We start from the raw sequence: 18,082 nt of genomic DNA, 5'->3' as shown, positions 1-18,082 counted from the left end.
ATAAAGGCTCCTCTTGAGACAGAGGGAAGTAAAGGTTCTCGGTGTTCACCAGAGCTTGGCTACAATTTTAGATTAATTGAATGTTTTGTGTAGAGTGTGAGGCATTAACCAGCTTCAGCAGCTGGATGGGGAATAGTGTGATTCAGGATCTCCTGGCCACGCTACTGTCCACTGGACACAATAAAGATACTTGGTGTTTCAACCCTGTTGAAATCAGGGGACAGAGGTTAGGGTGGAATTTGGCACTGGATTTTCGTCTGTCCTTCACTGAATTGCATTTCTGTACATTACCTGGGAAAAATGCTATACAATATCTCTTTTTACATATAAGACATGATTTTATCAGATGATGTTGCTGCTTCCCCTTCGGTCTGTAAAAAGTGAATATAAAGCTTCAGAACAAAATATGTATTTAAAGCTGAAGCCCATTTGCTGTCTGAATGAGGCGGTGGTTTGCAAATTAAGCAACTCAAAACTTGGTCTAAAAGCAAGTTGTATAGATACCTCAGAAATGTTCCTGTTGATAATAGAACTGTTAGTTGCAGAGCTGTGCAAGAAGTAGCACTGTAGCTGGAGGCTCTGGGGTCGTGTTGGTGTGAATGTGACACATTTCTGCTATGAATGCAGTGTTGGGAGATAATTGATTGCAGAAATTGTGTAGCCTGAATGTGAAAAGGGCAGCAACGTGCTGGTTTGTCTGATGGGGATGAAACAGAATTAGATTTGTATGGGTGTAGCTGAATCTAAGAAGGAATTCTTACACTGTAAAAAATTCGACAAAGATAACTAATTTGCACTGTGTGAGGTAGTGTGACTTTAGCACCAGAACTACAGTAACATCAATATCTATGTATATCTTAATTAATTCTATGATTGCCATAAAACGAGAACTAATCCCTTTCTAATGCCAAATTAAGCAGAGCAAATAAAAGCAGGAGTTCAATTTTATATTTCAGAGTAACTATTTTTGACATTTTTATGCTGTAGACTACAACATTAAAAGGAAAGAGCCTTTGCAAATTGTAATTCTTTTAGAAATATATTTATTTCATATGTGCTAGTGAGAAGTTAGTAAATTTTATTCATTAATAATTGGGTGTGATATATTGTGGCTTGGCAAAGCAAAATGAACTATTGCTTTCTATATTATTTTATCTTGCTTTTGCTTTTTGGTGTTGCTGTAACAAACAGGCATCACTGTTGTTCTTATTATTACTCTGTTTGTACCAGTGAATGGAAAGACAAATGAGCCATGGAAATTCCTTGTACACTGTTTTTCCCCAGTTGCAAACATTTGCTCATTTCCAAGCCAGGGAATGTGCTTGTCGCCCTCCCCCCTTGGAGGATGCAGATGGAGCAGATGCCAGTGTGAAGAGTGATGCAGAGCAGGGGTGCACCCAGCAGGTGCTGCAGACCTTGGGGGCAGGAAATAGCATCACAGTCACAGTTTCTGATATTGGGTCATGGCTCTGAAAAAACAATGCCCTAAAGATGAGGGGACTGGCAGGAATATGGTTTGGGTAACTGCTGGAGGTGCTAGAAGTGATCATCAGGCAGACAGGGAGGTGCAGAACAGTAATAGATAGAGAATCCAGTGATTTTTTTAGTTGATTCTTAAGATTTTGGAGCGGCTTATGGTGGAACTGAGCAATAAAGAATATCCATTACTTTAGACACACTCCAAGAAAAAAAAAAATCTGCTTTGTTTCTTGGTATTAAAGTGAGCTCAGACACATAATTGCATTTCAGATGTTACTGATGGGAAATTGTGACCTCAGGCAAGCAGGGGAAAGGCTGAACTTTCTGGTTGTGATGAGCCAACTGCTAAGATCAAAACTTGACAAAACTAGGAAATGAATGCTGATGAAAGTCTTCAACTCAGATCAATAATGGTTTTACTGGTGGGCTTTACTGGGAACAGTGTTAAATGTAACAGCATCACATTTCCAGTGGTGGCTTCTTTTTTACTTTCAAACCAGCACTCCACATTGTTGACAAATTCCTCAGCGATCATCGACCAAAATGAATGCATTTAAGTAGGATTTGGATGTGACCTGCTGCTTTGCAGCTACATCCCTTCACAGAGAATGGGATTTGGAAAGCAGGCAGAAAAATGTTCTCTGGCATGGTCCCTGTGGGCTGAAGGCACAGGATTAAAGTGCTGGGAGCTGTGTGTGTGTGCAGGACACAGAATGTTGTAGATGAGGATGTGTCTGAAATCCCCACTCCCCTCTGGGGCAGATTGCTTCTTCAGGGCTTTTCACTTGGGATTTAAATTCCAGATCCTAAATATGATCTTCTGTGTCTCTCTCCTTTGTAAACCTGAGCAGAGCTATCTGTGCAAACACCAGGGTTGGGCTTGCAGCTGCTTGAGCCTCTGAGGAAGAGGAATTTGCACCCATGGGTCCCTATTGGATCTGTTGGTGTAAAACTCACCTTGCCACTTGTTCAGATGGTCCCAATCTGAAGATGATGGTCAGAATTTTTTGCACAGGCTGATCTCTGTCTCTGCATGGCCATCTCTAAACTGTCCTGGGTGTGCCATCACCATAGCTGGACTGAGCTGCAGGGTTTGTGGAAAGGCATCCCAGGCTTGTGGGATGAGTGCATCCAAAAAATATGACAAGGATTCAGAGAGGTCTCTATGGTCACAGAGTTGTTTCTTGGAAAACAAGGAAGGCAACTCTTCAGATGGAAACTGCTCAGGTCTGCTGGGTGACACTGAGTTAAGGCCTTGGTACCCACACTCACAAAGGACACGAGCACAAAGAAGCACACACAGCTGTTTCCACTACATGTGGAAGCCAAAGGTGCTTTCCCACAGTCAGCCATGGACAGCTGGGAAGTGGGAAGTGAAAAATCAGTGTTGACGAGGAGTTTCCAGCCTTACAGCTTTGGACTTAACTGTGTGGCATTTCAGGCACATGAGTTCTGTTAGACATAGATCCAGGCCTCTTAACTCTCAGAATGTCCCATTTTTGTGGGGGATGATGAGGGTGGAATGTGTGCCTTTTTTTTTTTTTTTTTTTTGGTAGGAAATCTTCAAAGTTAAATTTATTGATTCCAATTGGAACACATGAGACGTTGAATCTTTTTTTTTTTCTGGATAGCATGCAACCTACATCATCATTTGATAATTTTCTAAGATAGGTAGCTGGTGATTGAAGAACTATGGCTATGTCTATGTAACTTTTCAGAAGAGAGCAGTGCAATGAAGGTCCTTTAAGTCTGTCTAATTCTTTAGGTAATACTTCTGTTTACTCTCTATTTAAGCACTTGAAATTTCCATTGATTAAAAATCCAGACAATTTAAACGATAATTTTGTATATAAACCAATGATAAATTAAAATTTAGTAATCTCTTTCTTTCTTTGTGTGCATGTAGCATCATCCCACACAGAAGAATCTTTCCTTTAAAACCTTCTCCATGCATTCATTTAGTCCCAAAAGAAATACCCAAAAATTATCTTGGCATCTTTGCAGTGCCATCTTTCTTGCACCACTCATGATCTCCTAAATGCCAAAATCATATTGTAGTTTAAATCCTCCTGTATTCAAAGATATAAATGAGTTTTTCTAATTCTCATGCCTACCATGTGCAATTTTTGGCCACATCAACTGGCTTTTATTGCCTTGTTCTGCTTCTCTGATTTCCCTCTCATAAAATGTGAGTTTTTTCCTGGGTGGTTCTTGTTACAGTACCTTTTCTGTTGCAGCCAGGATGCCTTCCCTTAATACAATACATCCCTTATCCTAGCTCACCACTGGGTGTGCAATTTCCCTCCTGCTTTTTTAAGTCCTTTCTGTGAAAAGTCCCTTGCAGTGCCTTTTAGAAACCTTTGATTAACCTTTTGTTAATTACTTGCCTTATCCTTATTACATGACAGGTTTAATCTGAGCTAAATTGTAGCCTATGACCTCTGCTTGAGCAGATCTTTCCTTATCTGAGGTCTGCTCCATTTTACTGGCAGTCCCTGTGAGTTTCATAAGATCAGCAGAGTCCTGGGCTGGCAGGTTCATTCCTGAGGACGTGACCTGCAGAGCCATTGCTGTGGCTCTCATTGCCTCTCTGCTGCTAACCAGACCCTATCCCTTTGTCCTTTCACCTGGGTCACTTCTGCATTCTGGATGTCCTCTCACTTCATTATGAGGCAGTGTTTGGTTTTTTCTGTTCTCTAAGCATTTTTTTGCACCCTGTTTTTAGGTTTGATACACCCCGTTTCCCATTATAAAATCTCTGCTAAAGGCTTTGTAGAGTTTATGTTTGGTTTCTGCTCACTGCTTTGGGTGCACAGTTTTGTGAAGAATATTAGATGGTGCTTTCATTCTGGCTGGGGGAGCACAGGGGGCTAATGCCAGCATGGTCTGGATCTAGGTCTGCCATAGAGAGGTCCCCCCTGGAAAAAGGAGCTGCCAGTGGGAGAAGTTCTGCTTTTGTTCATCCAACTTGCTGGCCAGCAGTCAAGGGCTGTCATCATGGATTTCAGGGCTGAAGAAGCTCTTTATTCCCAAGAGATAGCAAGGAGCAGAGCAGGACTCATGACCCAGTTACCTCTGGAGCAAACACAGCTGCCTGCTCTCTGTCAGAGCTCAGAGTGGGTCCTCAGTCTGATTTTTCCTGCTTCATAAATATGCAGGATTCACAGAATCACAGACTGGTTGATGTTGAAAGGGGCCTCTGGAGTTCATCTAGTCCAAGCTCCCTGCTGGAGCAGGTTCTTGACTTCAGTGCCTTGTACAGGAGCCCACTGTCTCTGCCCTGCTTGCACGTGTTTCAGTTAAAGGTGACTGCATGTGGCTCATTGCTGTGCAGTTAATGACAATGATATCTCATGCATGGACTTGAGGATGGAGGTGTTTGAGAGCCAGATGTTTAAACTCAGGCTGGTTCTGAGCAGGACAGGTTTTGGTGGCATGCAACAGGTCACTGGGGGTAGGGTAGGGTGGTTTTGCAAGTCCATTCCCAGCAGAAATGGGATTAATGCAAGAGAGGCTGGGCAGAAAGTTGGAAGACATGAGTTTAGTTGTAGAGGCACCATTTACTCACCATTTACCCTTTTCCTGCTCATTTTCACTTCTGCCATGGGTTTGTCCTTTTTTGTTTCTATCATGAATGCTTGGGGACATGGGAAACATCTATTACTTAATTTTATTTTTGTCCTAGTGATATAATATGACTGAAATCTGTATCATTTTATATAGAGATATATTTAATTTTATTGTGTTTTTCAAATAATAGAGTATCCTGAGTTGGAAAGAACACACAAGGATCCTCAAAGTTCCAAGTCTTAGCCCTGCACTGATATGCAGGAGTCACACCATGTGCCCCAGAAGTGTTGTTCAAAAACTTCTTGAGCTCTGTCAGGCTGGTGTTGTGACTCCTTCCCTGGGGAGCTGTTCCAGTGCCCAACCACCCTCTGGTGGAAGAGGTGAAGAATCTCTTCTGATATCCAACCTAAACCTCCTCTGACACAACCTCAGGCCATTCCCTGGGGTCCTGTCACAGGTCACTACAGAGAAAAGTGCCTCTCTTTGTGACCATATTATCCCCAGCAGAAAATCCAAATTATCACTAAACTGGATCAAAACTACCAAAAGCAAAAATAACATGAAGCAGCACTGCAACCAGTTTTAGCAACTTAGAAGAAAATAAATCTTAAAATATACTGAGAAAATCTGTAAAATATGATGATTTATTGTATTTTCCAGCATTTTCAAAGTAAAATTCATTAATTAGAGATTCTTTATGGAAAGTTAATATCTTAATCTGTATTGAGACTGGACTCTATAGAGTCCCCATTTGCCATTAAATGATTGGGTAGAAACTTGTTGAGCTACTTAAAAGTCTAGGGACTTAGTTTTATAAAATCATAAAGGCTCCTGTGTTGGAGGGGACCCATGGGGATTGTTGAGTTCAGCTCCTTACTCCACACAGGGCAACCTAAAATTTAAACCAATATGCCAATCCCAAGCAACTTAAGAGTTGCTGCAAGCTATCAGGTTTTCGTGATGTTTCAATATACAATAGTATACCTGTTGTATATTGCAAAGTCCCTGAGTGGGGCTTTGCAATATACAACAGCTCTGATTTTTAAAAAAAAATTCTTAGTTAGAAAATACTTCCATATTTTATAGTGAAGAACAAACTCTACATTCTTCTACATTTAATAAAGTAATTGTTTCAAAACATTTTCAGAGAAAGACTGTGAAAAAAGCTCAAAATTGGCCTAGTGAAGTGCAGTGAACAGCAGGAACGAGGTTAGACTATGTCCTGTCACCTTCCTAGAGTCATATTCCTAGAATCCTATTGGAATACCTCAAACTGAAAGGGACCCACGAAGATCATCAGGTCTAACTCTTTGTTCCTTGCAGGAACTACCTAAAGCTAAACTATAACCAGTCCACTTACTACTGACATTCACTTTAGCTTACACTTGGGAAGAGGGCAGGGAGTACAGGAAAAAAGTGTGAGTTAATTAGGAACAGGTCTGAAATATTTTTAAAATGTCCTTTATAATTCATGGTACCATAGGTTATAAAGATTTTTCAGCCAGCTCATCCATTTCAGAGTGGCCTAAATGCGTTGCTGTCTGTTTGGTGTTTGCAAAGATGTTGGTGACAGCATTGACCTGGGTAATGCAACCTTGGAAAAAGCAAACCTGAAACACGATGGGTGAGAGCACTGCTGTGGCTACCAGGACTTCACTTGAGATTTTAAGAGGAGCCAAGTGTTCTGTAGCAAGGGCAGTGTGCTGTTATTACTGTTAAAACAGTGGAATTACAGGTGTTTGGTCTGTGTTGATGTGACAAATCAGATTCAAGCTATGTATGGCAATAGAATATAAGTAAATAAAGGTCGTATAGAAAGTAACCCTAAAGAGTTGAAGCTGGGTTAATTATTAAAGATTAGGAGCAGGCCTGACTTTCACAGGCCACAGCTGTAGCCAATGAGATGAAGAGTGTTATAAAAGAGTGCATTGGTTGGTTGAGGGGAACTGGAGTCATCTGGCTGCTGTGAGAAGAAGCAAGAGTCAGTGCTTGGAGGAGCTGCCTACGAGAAACATCAAGGAGGTAGGAAACTCTAGCAACATGGAATCTTTGCAATATAGTGACAATACAACTCTTGTGATATAATGATAGCAAAGCTACAAGGTTTTCTGGATTATTTGCAGCAGGAGGTCTCTGATCTCTGCCTGTGCTGCTGCCACTGCTGTCCCTTGTCATGCCCATCATGAGTCAGCCCATCATGCTAATGAAGGGCAATGGCCTCCTGTTTTGTGCCTGTGAAACCCATGAGTGGTGATAGAGTTTCTCAGAAACACCACGAAAACCCTCTGAGCTCCTCCTTTGCTGTAGCCAAGTGGTGAGACTGCAGGGGAGGCTCAGGGATCACACCTCAAATTGTAAATACAAATCAGTGCACTGTGTGACTGCATTGTGATCATACAATGTTAAAATGCAAGTTACCAAGCATTTAGCCTTGGGAGCCTGGCAAGCAGAGGGAAAGGCTGTGTTAGAGTGAAAGCCCTTTCACTTTTCCTGCCTATTAATTTATGTGCCTTCAGAGTGTTGCCATTTAGCAAAGTGCCTTTTGTGTTTCTGCCAAGCTGAAGTAGCCGCTGGGAAAAACTAAGTAGGCCAAATCCTGCAAATATCTGGAGAGCTCAGCCAGGGTGGCTGATGGTGATCCAAAAGAGTGTGAGGATGGATTTGGCTTCATGCAGGCAGCACAGCAATATTGAACAAAATAAAAAGCTGACTTAAGGGTTTCATGTCAAAAGGTAGTTGCTGCAAGATAATGCATATAGAAGATTTTTTTAAAATTGAGTTGTTCATAGTTTTGGTTGAGTGTATAGAAACCTGGGATCTTCAGATCTATGCTCTGGGTCTCAGGCCATGTCAGCTGAGGGCTATTTAAAGTTATAGACCACGTCTGGCATGGCCCAGGGCAGTGGTGTCCTCACCATATAGATTCCTGAAGTCACAGTACTTATAGAAGTGCTCATTCTGTTCCCATGCAGTGCTTTAAATAGCTCAACACATCACTGTTATTCCAGTGCCACACATTCCATCTCCATCTGAGCAAGCAGGAGATTTTTGGCTGCCAGGTATTGCACAGTGGGAGCATCTCTGCTTTCATCATCTCCTTCTCCATCAGTGCTGTGCCCTCCTGCACCGGGGGAAGGCACCGCTGTGTTTGGGGGGTGTCAAAAGGGGTTTCTCTGCTACCTCAGCCTGCGTTTATAATTTACAACAAGGAGTTTGCAGGTTTTAGTTCTTTTTAGCTTTTCTCCCCAGCTGCCCAGCGCCGCCCTGAAGCGGCCGTGCTGTCACCTGATGCCCTTGCTGGCACGTCCCGCACCCGGTCCCCGCGGGACAGCGGTGCCACCCCCCCTGGACGTGACAATATTTCGGCTTCTGGAGGTCGCTATTTTTGCCCATTGGTGACGGCGAGGCCGGCCTCGCTGCCTCCTGTGCGGGGGTGCGGCCGGCGCCACCCGACCCGGCGGCGGTGACAGCGGCGGTGACAGCGGTGGTGGCAGCGCTCGCTGCGGATCCCGCTCCCCGCGGCAGCGGCTCCCGCGGGAATTGCCCCTCTGGGAGGGAATTAACGCAGGAATGCCCGAAGATACAGGTACGGTGTGGTGACTCCGCATTCTGGTCAGCCTAGACCTGAAATGAGTCGTTTTTCGTCTGGGGCTGTGGTAACTAAATCACTGATGCTGTCGTGAGAATAACAACTCGGCTTTTGTGCGGGAACGCAGCAGAGTGGGGAAAGATGGTTAAAGGTTTATTGTTAAGTGTGCTTTGTGTTCTTTTAATTATATGAATGATGATTTGGAAATGATACTGATTCTGGTAGTTAGCTGACAGCTCAATTTGAACACTTTCCTTGTTTTTTGTAAATTGAAATTGACTTCAGCATTTATATTAGACTATAATGCAAAAAAAGCCCCTATTTCTATATGCAGATATCTTGGATTATTGTTTCTGTATCCTATCTCATAGTAATCTGCCTAAACCTGTAAAAAACCAGCCTTTACAATACTGCAGTAGCAATTATTCAAACTCAGCAGAGATTTTTATGAACTGTGTTTGAATTCAGTAAATATTTTATTGTAATAATGAGGGCAGGAGGTTAGCTTATGCTTTGTTTATGTGATGTGACTCTAGCACAGAGCATATGGTGAGATTTTAAACTCTTGTGTGAATACTTGAGCTGTGTTGCACCTCTTGTTCATGGTTTATTCATATCCCGTTGGAAACACCTCTCTTTTGCCTCTGGTCCCAAAAACTCTGTAATTGGTGGTAAAAGCAGAGGTCAGCTCAGCTGTGCTGTGTGCCTGCCCTGTATCAGCTGTGGGTTTCTGTTTTGATGATGATGAGTAGGAAGTGCTGGAAAAGGCATGCCTTGGAAAGGCACTGTAGGAGGGGTTGCTTTTATGTAGTAGAAACAGGTATACATTTCAAAAAGGAACACAGTTCTTGAAGCATTTTACTTTGTATTTTTGGACAATGTGAAAGAATTACATTGAGACATATTGAAGTAGAGATTTGTCAAACTTGGTGAATACTTTTTCTTATAATACAGGAACCAAAGAATTAGCAATGCTTTGCTGTAGGAGCCCCCAGAGAGGTCTTGGAAAGAGCAGCGAGCACTTCTGGGGGGATGCCCAGACCCTCTTGGTGCAGAGGAGCACTCCTGGGAAAGGGAGTGAGGTTTGTGCTGGCCTGGGGGCACCTCAGCCCTCTGTGTGGCCAGCTGGAGGGCTCGAGGGGCCACATAATATGGACATTGACAGCAAAACTTCTTTCCCTTTATCCTCCTGATCTTCTGGTTTCCTGTGAGACATACAGAAGAACAGGGCATTTTATTGAGAAGGCACCATAAAGCAGGGGAACACATTTGTAAAGTCACTTAACACTAGGTGCTAATTGAGAAACAGGGTAAACCAGGTTGCCATCAGTTACTTAATGTTCTGTTCCAGTCCATCTAACATCTCTACTCCTTAGGCAGGGCTGGGGCCAGGGAATTGCTCTGGCTGAGTGGGGCTGGCAGGATGGATGGGAAGAGCTTGTGGGGTTACCATTACACAATTACTCTTTTTCTCATATTTTCTGTGGAAAGTACCAATGGGGTCTCAGGCCCCCAGAAGGCTCCATTATTAATCACTGGTTCTTAGGGAAAAAAATCAAAAAACAACCCCCTTTTCTAAATGGAACGTACAGCTGACATGCATGTAGCTCTCTGATCACTGCATGTATTACTGTATTATGTATTTCTGTGTTATCCTCACATCAGCACAGCCCCTTGTCACTGGATTTTAAACACAGACACAAGACAGGGAGAGAGCAGAGGCCAGCTCTGCAGTGGGAATAATGCTTCACTGGGATATTTAGAGGAACTTAACTGCATCTTTCCTTTAAGAAAAAATCCATCAGATCTTTAAAAACATCTGAATGTTTTTAAATTCAGCCCTGAGTGTTTTGACTCAGTTGACACAAGAAGGGTTTGTTAAAACAACAACTTAAACTCCAGTCTCTAATTCCTGCAGTACTTGTGTGCGTCTTCTTTAATCCTGCTCCAGGAAGATTGCAAATTTAATTCCTCTCTGGGCTGCTGTGAACCTCACCCTCCCCAAGTCACTTGATAGAGCATAACAGCAATCAATAATTTTGTCCTGTTTCTCAAATCCTTAGTGAGTAACTGGAATTTGGGTCCCATATTTGTTTATTTTGATTTTCAGTAGCCACCTGTAGTTATAGAGATAAATTTTCAGTGTCAAAGCGAAGATAATTTGCTGGTAATTCCTTCTTGCAAAATAACATCCCTTACCAGTGCTGTGTGGTTTTGGTTCAGAGTTGGAATGTGGCCTTTGCCTTTATTGAAAAAACTGAATGTTATTATGGACTAAACAGCTTATAATTACAGTTTGAAATTTTCATGCCTAATATTTTTTCCACTCAAAAATATGTTTTCATCTCATGAAGCAAAAGGTGGTGGATTTACAGAGGAGCCTGTAGTGCTGATAGTTACTAAAGAAAATTGTTGTATCCTTTCTGCTGATGGAGGGTTGCTGTTGCAGGCCAATGATGCTTTATTTGTATGAGCCTGAAATGAAAGGCTTGCACTTTTTTATCCCAGCCCCCAGAACACAATAATTGAAGCACCAGAACAATCCACAGAAAGGACAGGGAAGGTGCTCCCCCACCCCCCAGGCCCTTTGTTTTTCCTTGCATTGTTGCCTTTAGGTTCTGGTTCTGCACTATCCTTCCAGGAACCTTGGTGAGGAATTACCAAGGAATTACCACTTTTCCTCCATTGAGAGTAATTGGGGTTGTTGCAAATATTAGGAATAAAATTTCTTTTCTCATGACTTTTGTTTTTCCACTCAAATTACATCTCTCTTTAGATCACAGTACTGTTTAAAATGTCAACATCCCAGAAGGACAGGTTGGATGGGGCTTTGAGCAATGTAGTGTAGAGGAAGGTGTCCCTGCCAATGCAGGAGGGTTGGAACTAGGTGACCTTTAAAGTCCCCTCCAACCCAAATCATTCAAGGATTCTGAGATTATAATATCAAATTGTGTCATTTGGCCCTCTATAATTTTGGGCTTCTTTAATCACCAAGAGCAGTAAATCTATTAAACTGTTTTTTTTAGAACAGAGTTAAATAATGTGACACAAATGAGTTATGTGGCCTTAACTATGTCTGTATAGTAAACAAAGAAAGTGAAAGTCTTTATTATTAAACTTTATAGTTGAGGTTTGATTCCAGATTAAATGTGCATTCTTAAGCATGACACTTCTTAATTTTCAGTACTTGATTTCCAACTCAGAAATGGCTTCTGTAGGTTCCTGTGCAGAGTTGAAACAAAGCACAACAAACTGGTAAAAGCGTTAGGACTGTGTCGAATTCTGCAGTTTCTGGACATGTTTCTTCATGAGGTCTGTAATCTGTCATGAAGGTTTCTCATTTAGCTGTTGGAGAGCCTGATAGCAAAAGGGTTTGTCATCTTCTGCACAATCCTAGAGTGGCTCTTTTGCCAAGAGTTTGATTTCCCTCAGCAGTTTGCTCACAGCAGAGAGGAGGTGACATTTTCTATCCCAGGCTCCTGAGCAGAGCCTGACCAGGGACTTGTGAACCCTCTCCCTTCTGTCACCACCATCAGTTTGTCTTGCTCTGCTTCCAAAGTGTTCCTGCCTCACCCCAATCTTTCCCTTATCTCTGGCACCTTAACCCAGTCCCCAGAGCTGTTAAATCCTGCTTGGTCTAGCACTGACAAAGGAGCTGGGCTTAGTCAAAGGGATGGGCTTTTACCACAAGCTGTGGATTTTGGATCCAGTGTACCTGTCACAGTGTTCACTGAGGTCAGGCTGCAGCCTTTGGTCCAAATACTTCCAAAATCAAGCTGCTCTGCTTTCTTTTTCATGTTGAAAACCAATATATTGTATATTAACCTTTTTTCACCTTTATAAAAAGCTTAAACATTTTGCCTGAAATTTTCCCTGAAGAAATGAGTTTGAGATCATCAAATGCAAGTAATGTTTATGTGAATGGGTAAAGTTTGGCAAAGCTCTCAGGGAAATATTGTGATTTTTAGGGATGGTCCTGTGTAGGGCGAAGAGTTGCACTTGATGATCCCTGTCAGTGCCTTCCAACTCAGGATATTCTGTGAGTATGCAGAAGTTATAAGCACGCTGAAAACATCACTTTACAGCAGCCATAAGATGTGTAATGCAGCTTTAATAATAAGCAATGCCACTGTCCCTCCTTCCCTGTGGTACAAGCAGCAAGTGCCCGTCTAGAATAAGCAGTATAGAAGTGAGTCTGAGGAGTTTATCTCATTTGACAATTCTTCAGCAAACTGTTGCTGGTTCATGTGCCCCACTTGGTCCAGAGCTAAGCAGAATTATCTACTGTGGAGACAGTCTGAGTCTTGACATCAGAGATGTGTGAGCACTGGATAGCTGGCAAGAATATTGGCAGTAATGTCCCCAGCAGACAAGTCTTGCACAAAGAAGTCCTGTGGAAACTGTGGAAATTGTTCATTCCTTGCCAGTTTTTGTCCTTGTCAAAAAGTGAGTGCAGTCAGATCCTTTTAGGGTTTAAGGATTAATGAGGATACCTCTGCTGGAGCAGAATGTAGTCTGGGAGAAAGGCAAATTTAGAGGAATCAGGTATTCAGTTTTATTTTGGTTTAGAAAAAGTAGCATAAAGAAGGGAATTTCTACAAAGTGGGGTAAAATGGAAGCATTTAATTTTTAATGAACTCTTTAGTCAGTTATGATCTGATGAATAGTCTCAGATTATTGCATTCCATCAGTAATTCATTATTTCACTTAATATGTTGATTTTTTCTTCTGCTGCTTTGAAGACTGATTTTGATACATTAAGGCATAAAGGTAGAATACTGAAAATTGCCATGTAAAACTTATCTCCTTAAATATGGTTTGAAATGTAAGTTAAAAAGTGAAGTTCCCGAATTGAATTAGTTTCTCAGAATTGTCAGCAGTTGAAATTTCAACCTAAACCATATTATGTGTCAATGTCTTAAAATGCAAACTAATATTTGATTAATTATATGATTTTGTTGTGCTATATGGAAGAGTAAATGTTTCAAACTGTCTTCAGAAGGACCTCTTTGTGATGATCTCAGAGGCACTGTATTCCCACTGGGGTTTTGTGGGAAATACTTGTAGCTCAGTTCTGAACTGAGAGAAAAGAAAAAGAATTATTTCTTTGTCTGCAGTGTAAATTTTAAATATGCTTTGTTTTACTTCAAAATTAATAGAAAAATTCCAGAAGAAATTTCAAAGAAGAATTTTCTTAAAAACCTAAACCTAAATATTTTCCTTTTTAAATTTCTTTTATAGCTGAGTTACTGAGTTTTTAATTCCAAACCTTAATTTAGAGACACAAAGGGAAGGAAATGTGTGAAGTCCTGTCCTGTAGCTCTGGACACTGAGCACCAAATACATCATGGGAAACAAATTGTTCTGGTTTTTGACACATTTTCTGCTTGCAGCCAGTGCCAGAAACCAAAATAACCCAACTTTGCAACAGTTTTCAGTGTTGCGCTGCTTTGCAAAAAGTGCAGCATTGGACTCCCAGGGGCAAGAAGGCAAATGGAAAAGCAGTGTTTTCTCTGGAAGTGGGAGGCTGTTGGCACTTGAGGAAGGATGGATGTTTGGGGGGTGGGATGGCCCTGGCAGGGCTCTGGTTCCTCCTGGCTCCGCTCTGGGCTGGAGTTCCTGAGCTGGGTTTCTCTGCCCTGTGGGACTCAGCACAGCATGAGCTGGCAGCTTTCTGTGCTGGCCAGGCACAGATGCCTCTGGAGAGATGCTGCTCCCAAAGGCTGGAACAGGGGAATAGTTGAGTGTGAGGAAAAGTCAATTGTTTAATTGTTCCAATCAGAATTTTTTATTTCAAATGCGACTCTTTAGGCCCAAATGTTCTGGCTATGGTCAGCTCTTTTTAAATCAAGTCTTTCATGGATTATATGCTACAGATTTGATACTTTGGAGAGAGCAAACCTTTATTTACAGTTGCACTTTTAGCTGCTACTCTAGTAACTAACTCATGAAAATATTTTGTTTTGGTTTCTTACAGGGTTGATTCTTTTTCAGGGTGGGTCGTTTGTTTTGGGCAGGTTACAGTACAGAGAGATTCTCGTGTCAAAAGTAAAGTATTGCAAAGTTCAGAGTTTCCTCTGGTTTTATTTGAGGAGTAAATCAGACCCTCATAGTAGCCTGAAGGATCTGTACTTCTTGCTCTGTGTAAGTTTGAGCATCTGCCTTTCTGTAAGCTTCCAGTTGCCTGTCATGCTTATGGTGTTTTTATTGGAGATGTCCTTAATTATAACCAGGCCTTCAGTAATTGCTCCAAAGTTCACAATGCCTTGAGCAGGACTTTTGGACCATCACAGAACGGGTAATTTTAGCAGACAAGGCAGAATGCTGGTGGGTGGTGAATAATGTCATGAGAAGCTCAAACCCATCTATCTTCTGGGTAAAAAAAAAACAAAAAACCTAACCCAAACCACTTTAGTTGCAGGAGTAGAAAGTGATGTTTTGGGTGAAACTTGCAGCAAGTCCTCTGGATGAGTGTGTGGGAGGGAAGCTTAGCATCTTACTGAAATACTGACTCCTTCAACTCAGTGGATGTGGAAAGGCCTTTTTTGCTTAAGCCTATTGGCATATGAGAGGTTGCTCCATCTTGACTGGTTGGTTGGTGAGTTTATTTTGTAGCTAAAATTTAAACAAAATCAGTTTGAAATAAGCAATCCAGCCTTTGAGTAAGCATGCCACATTGCAGAAGAAAATGTCATTAAATATGTCATTTACTTGAAATGCTTTATGTGCTTTCCTGTTATTAGTTCTTCACACAGGGAAAAAGCCAGATGTGTTGAGTTACAGTACAGCCCCTTTATAATTAACTGCCTTGATGTTTCCTCTCTTGACTCCTAAGTACACTGATAAAATATTGATGCAAGTGCTGCAGCAGGACTGCAAGAATAAGGTCATATCTCACCTGTTCCACATAACACATTGAGGTGCCTACTTATCTCATTTTATCAACAGCACAATAAATGCAATTTCTAATTTACATCACAAGATGGCAGCAAATTTTTAATTCACTTAATTTTCACTAACCTAGATTAACCTAACCTCTTGAAATTGTGGTTTTCTTACGAAATGACAAAAAACTTTGGTTAATGGTCAGATATGTGTGCTATTTACGGGGATGTCAATATTTCAGAAGTATTCAAAACATCTACAGAGCTTTATTTCTGCTTTAAAATCAGTAAAAAAGGTATTTACTATGAACTTTAAATATCAGTAGCTCACAGTGTAAGAGTTACCAACTCCCATTAAAGATATTTTGAATAAAAACTATAGCTTTTATCTATATTCTTTGATTCCTTGAAGAGAAAATATGACAAAGCAGTTTTTGAAATTCAGGCAGAGGTTCTCAAGACTTGATCATCATCACAGACTTTCTTCTAAAAGGAATTCTGATTTATGTTTGAAGTGTGTTCAGTCAAAAGCTTTCAAAGATATGAAATAACAGGGTTGGATTGCCTCAACTCCTTTTGGCAGATCTTTTCTCCTGTGCTGGCCAATCCCAGAAGTTCAAATTTTAGTCTGCTTGAGCTGATTTGTCCTAGGTGTTGTTAATTGTCATTGCTTGTAGATCTTACAGAGGATGCATCTATGGCCTTTAAAATGCTCTTTTTGTTTTCCCCTGCAGTTTCCCAACCACAGGCTGTACATAGCCAGCTGGAGAAGCCATCCAGTACTGCAATTCTCTGCAATACCTGTGGAAAACCATGCAAAGGAGAAGTTTTGAGAGTTCAGAGCAAATATTTCCATATTAAATGCTTTGTTTGCAAAGGTAAGTGTGACTGCTGCTTCTACAAGTAGGGCATTAGCAATGGTTGTGACTTAATGATCCTGCAAACTTCACAAGCATATTTTACAATCCAATCCATGCCTGAAAGGATTTACTGTGAAATCCCTGACTCCTTACTGTAAGATAATAAACAACCAAAGTCCCAAAACTGGAGAATGTTTTCAATGGATATAAAGCTGTTTATATCCATATTGGAGTTTACTATAGATTTGGGATGTCAGGAAGAGGAGCACTTTGGGAGAACAGTGCAGGGCTAGGATGAACATTTGCAAAGAAACTCAGAGGTTTTCTGTCCTCCAGCTCTCTAATGTGTGCTGTAGGGTGCACCATGGCCACATCTGTCCAGGTTCTCTTGTGTTGGACTGTGATCTTTAAATTCCAGTGTTACCCTCTGTGCTTTTCCATTTTTTGGGGGGAAGGACTTAGTTTGCTCCAGACTGGTGCCTGGTGATCTAATATTGTCACATGAATAGCAGAAGGATGGTCACAGGAAAAGGGAATTATCTGATACAGCACCCCTTCTGTAGATACTTGCTTGTTTAAAAACTTGTCTGGAAGCTGCAAAGATCTAACTTGTTTTAAATGTACAGGTACATAAATATTAACTGATGTTGACTGAACAACCTGCTCACTCTATTATTAACCAGTGCTTTTAATAAATGACATTTATTAAACCTTGTAGCCCAGTCTAGAAGCATGAGCATGTCTCTGCTTCCTGATGTGTTACTGTAACTATTCCTACTCCTCTTTAGAGGAAATACTAGAAAGAAAACTGTCACTATCTGTTAGCTATACTGATATTTTTTTAAAATCCAATGGGATTGAATACATACTATTAAAAACTGAGGCAATCTTTAATGATTTAGACAGACAGGACTAAATGTTCAGCTCAATAATTGTGTTCTTTGCAAAATTGCACCACAAGCAAAATAAGCATACTGCACTTTCCTAAACAGCAAAAATATTTTGGTCATCTATTCAGAAGAGATTAGTATTTAGAGCAGACCACAGCCCACACATTCATCTTTTACGTTCTTTTAAAGCCAGCTGTTCTTATGGCAAATTTCACTGTTAAATCAGTTTTTCAGACCTAGCTCAGTAAAAGAGCAGCTGATCTGTTATTCGAGAGTCTTGTTTCCTACATGAACCAGTAACATTCTGGTATTTAGTCCATATTATCATCTTTATGAACTCCAAGCCTCCTGTATTTTTAATAGATTTGCAATGAGAAAAAACAAATTCTGCAGAGGGAGTAAGGCAGAGTTGTACATCCATTTTTTTGGTTTTATAGGCCATCTCCATTTAGATGATGCCAGGTCACCAGCAAATGCAGCATATGGTCACTGAACTGATTCACTGATCCCAAATTTAGGCAGTGCAGAGGGGTTTTTCCCACCCCCATGCAGAGGAAGATGATGAATGCACTGCAGAATTGCATTGCCCCTATCTGTCTGTAAGAGATAAGAAGGAGTTTGTTCTGCTTCTGGCAGATCTTGGATAAAATGAGGAAAAAATCTCAGTGTCAGTGAGGTAGCAGGGTAGCATCTGTCAGCCACCTGTCAGTCTCTCAGCTGGCACAGGAGAGTGTCAGAGGTGTGGTGAAACTGCTGCTAGGTGTCAAGGCTCTTGGCCTCCTCCTTACTAATCGTTTTGCTAAGTTTGCC

At 41.3% G+C, this 18,082-nt stretch overlaps 1 protein-coding gene across 8 annotated transcripts in view; it reads left to right on the top strand.

Annotated features, from left to right (window-relative positions):
- The window catches only part of ABLIM2 (actin binding LIM protein family member 2), a 131,262-nt gene that overhangs the window by 20,534 nt on the left and 92,646 nt on the right, over positions 1-18,082 (top strand). For 6 of the 8 annotated variants that reach the window (XM_066548672.1, XM_066548670.1, XM_066548666.1 and 3 more), the window contains exon 2: positions 16,257-16,400. In XM_066548672.1, coding sequence (XP_066404769.1) covers positions 16,257-16,400 — 144 coding nt within the window. Of the gene's footprint in view, positions 1-8,497; positions 8,636-16,256; positions 16,401-18,082 lie in introns of those variants that run through there. The other 2 variants (XM_066548665.1, XM_066548667.1) reach the window with 2 other exon arrangements.

The sequence above is a fragment of the Molothrus aeneus genome, chromosome 4 (genome assembly GCF_037042795.1).
Source record: "Molothrus aeneus isolate 106 chromosome 4, BPBGC_Maene_1.0, whole genome shotgun sequence".
Lineage (NCBI taxonomy): Eukaryota > Metazoa > Chordata > Aves > Passeriformes > Icteridae > Molothrus > Molothrus aeneus.
The sequence above is the reverse complement of the archived record's forward strand: the minus strand, read 5'-3'. Positions and strand labels throughout refer to the sequence as shown.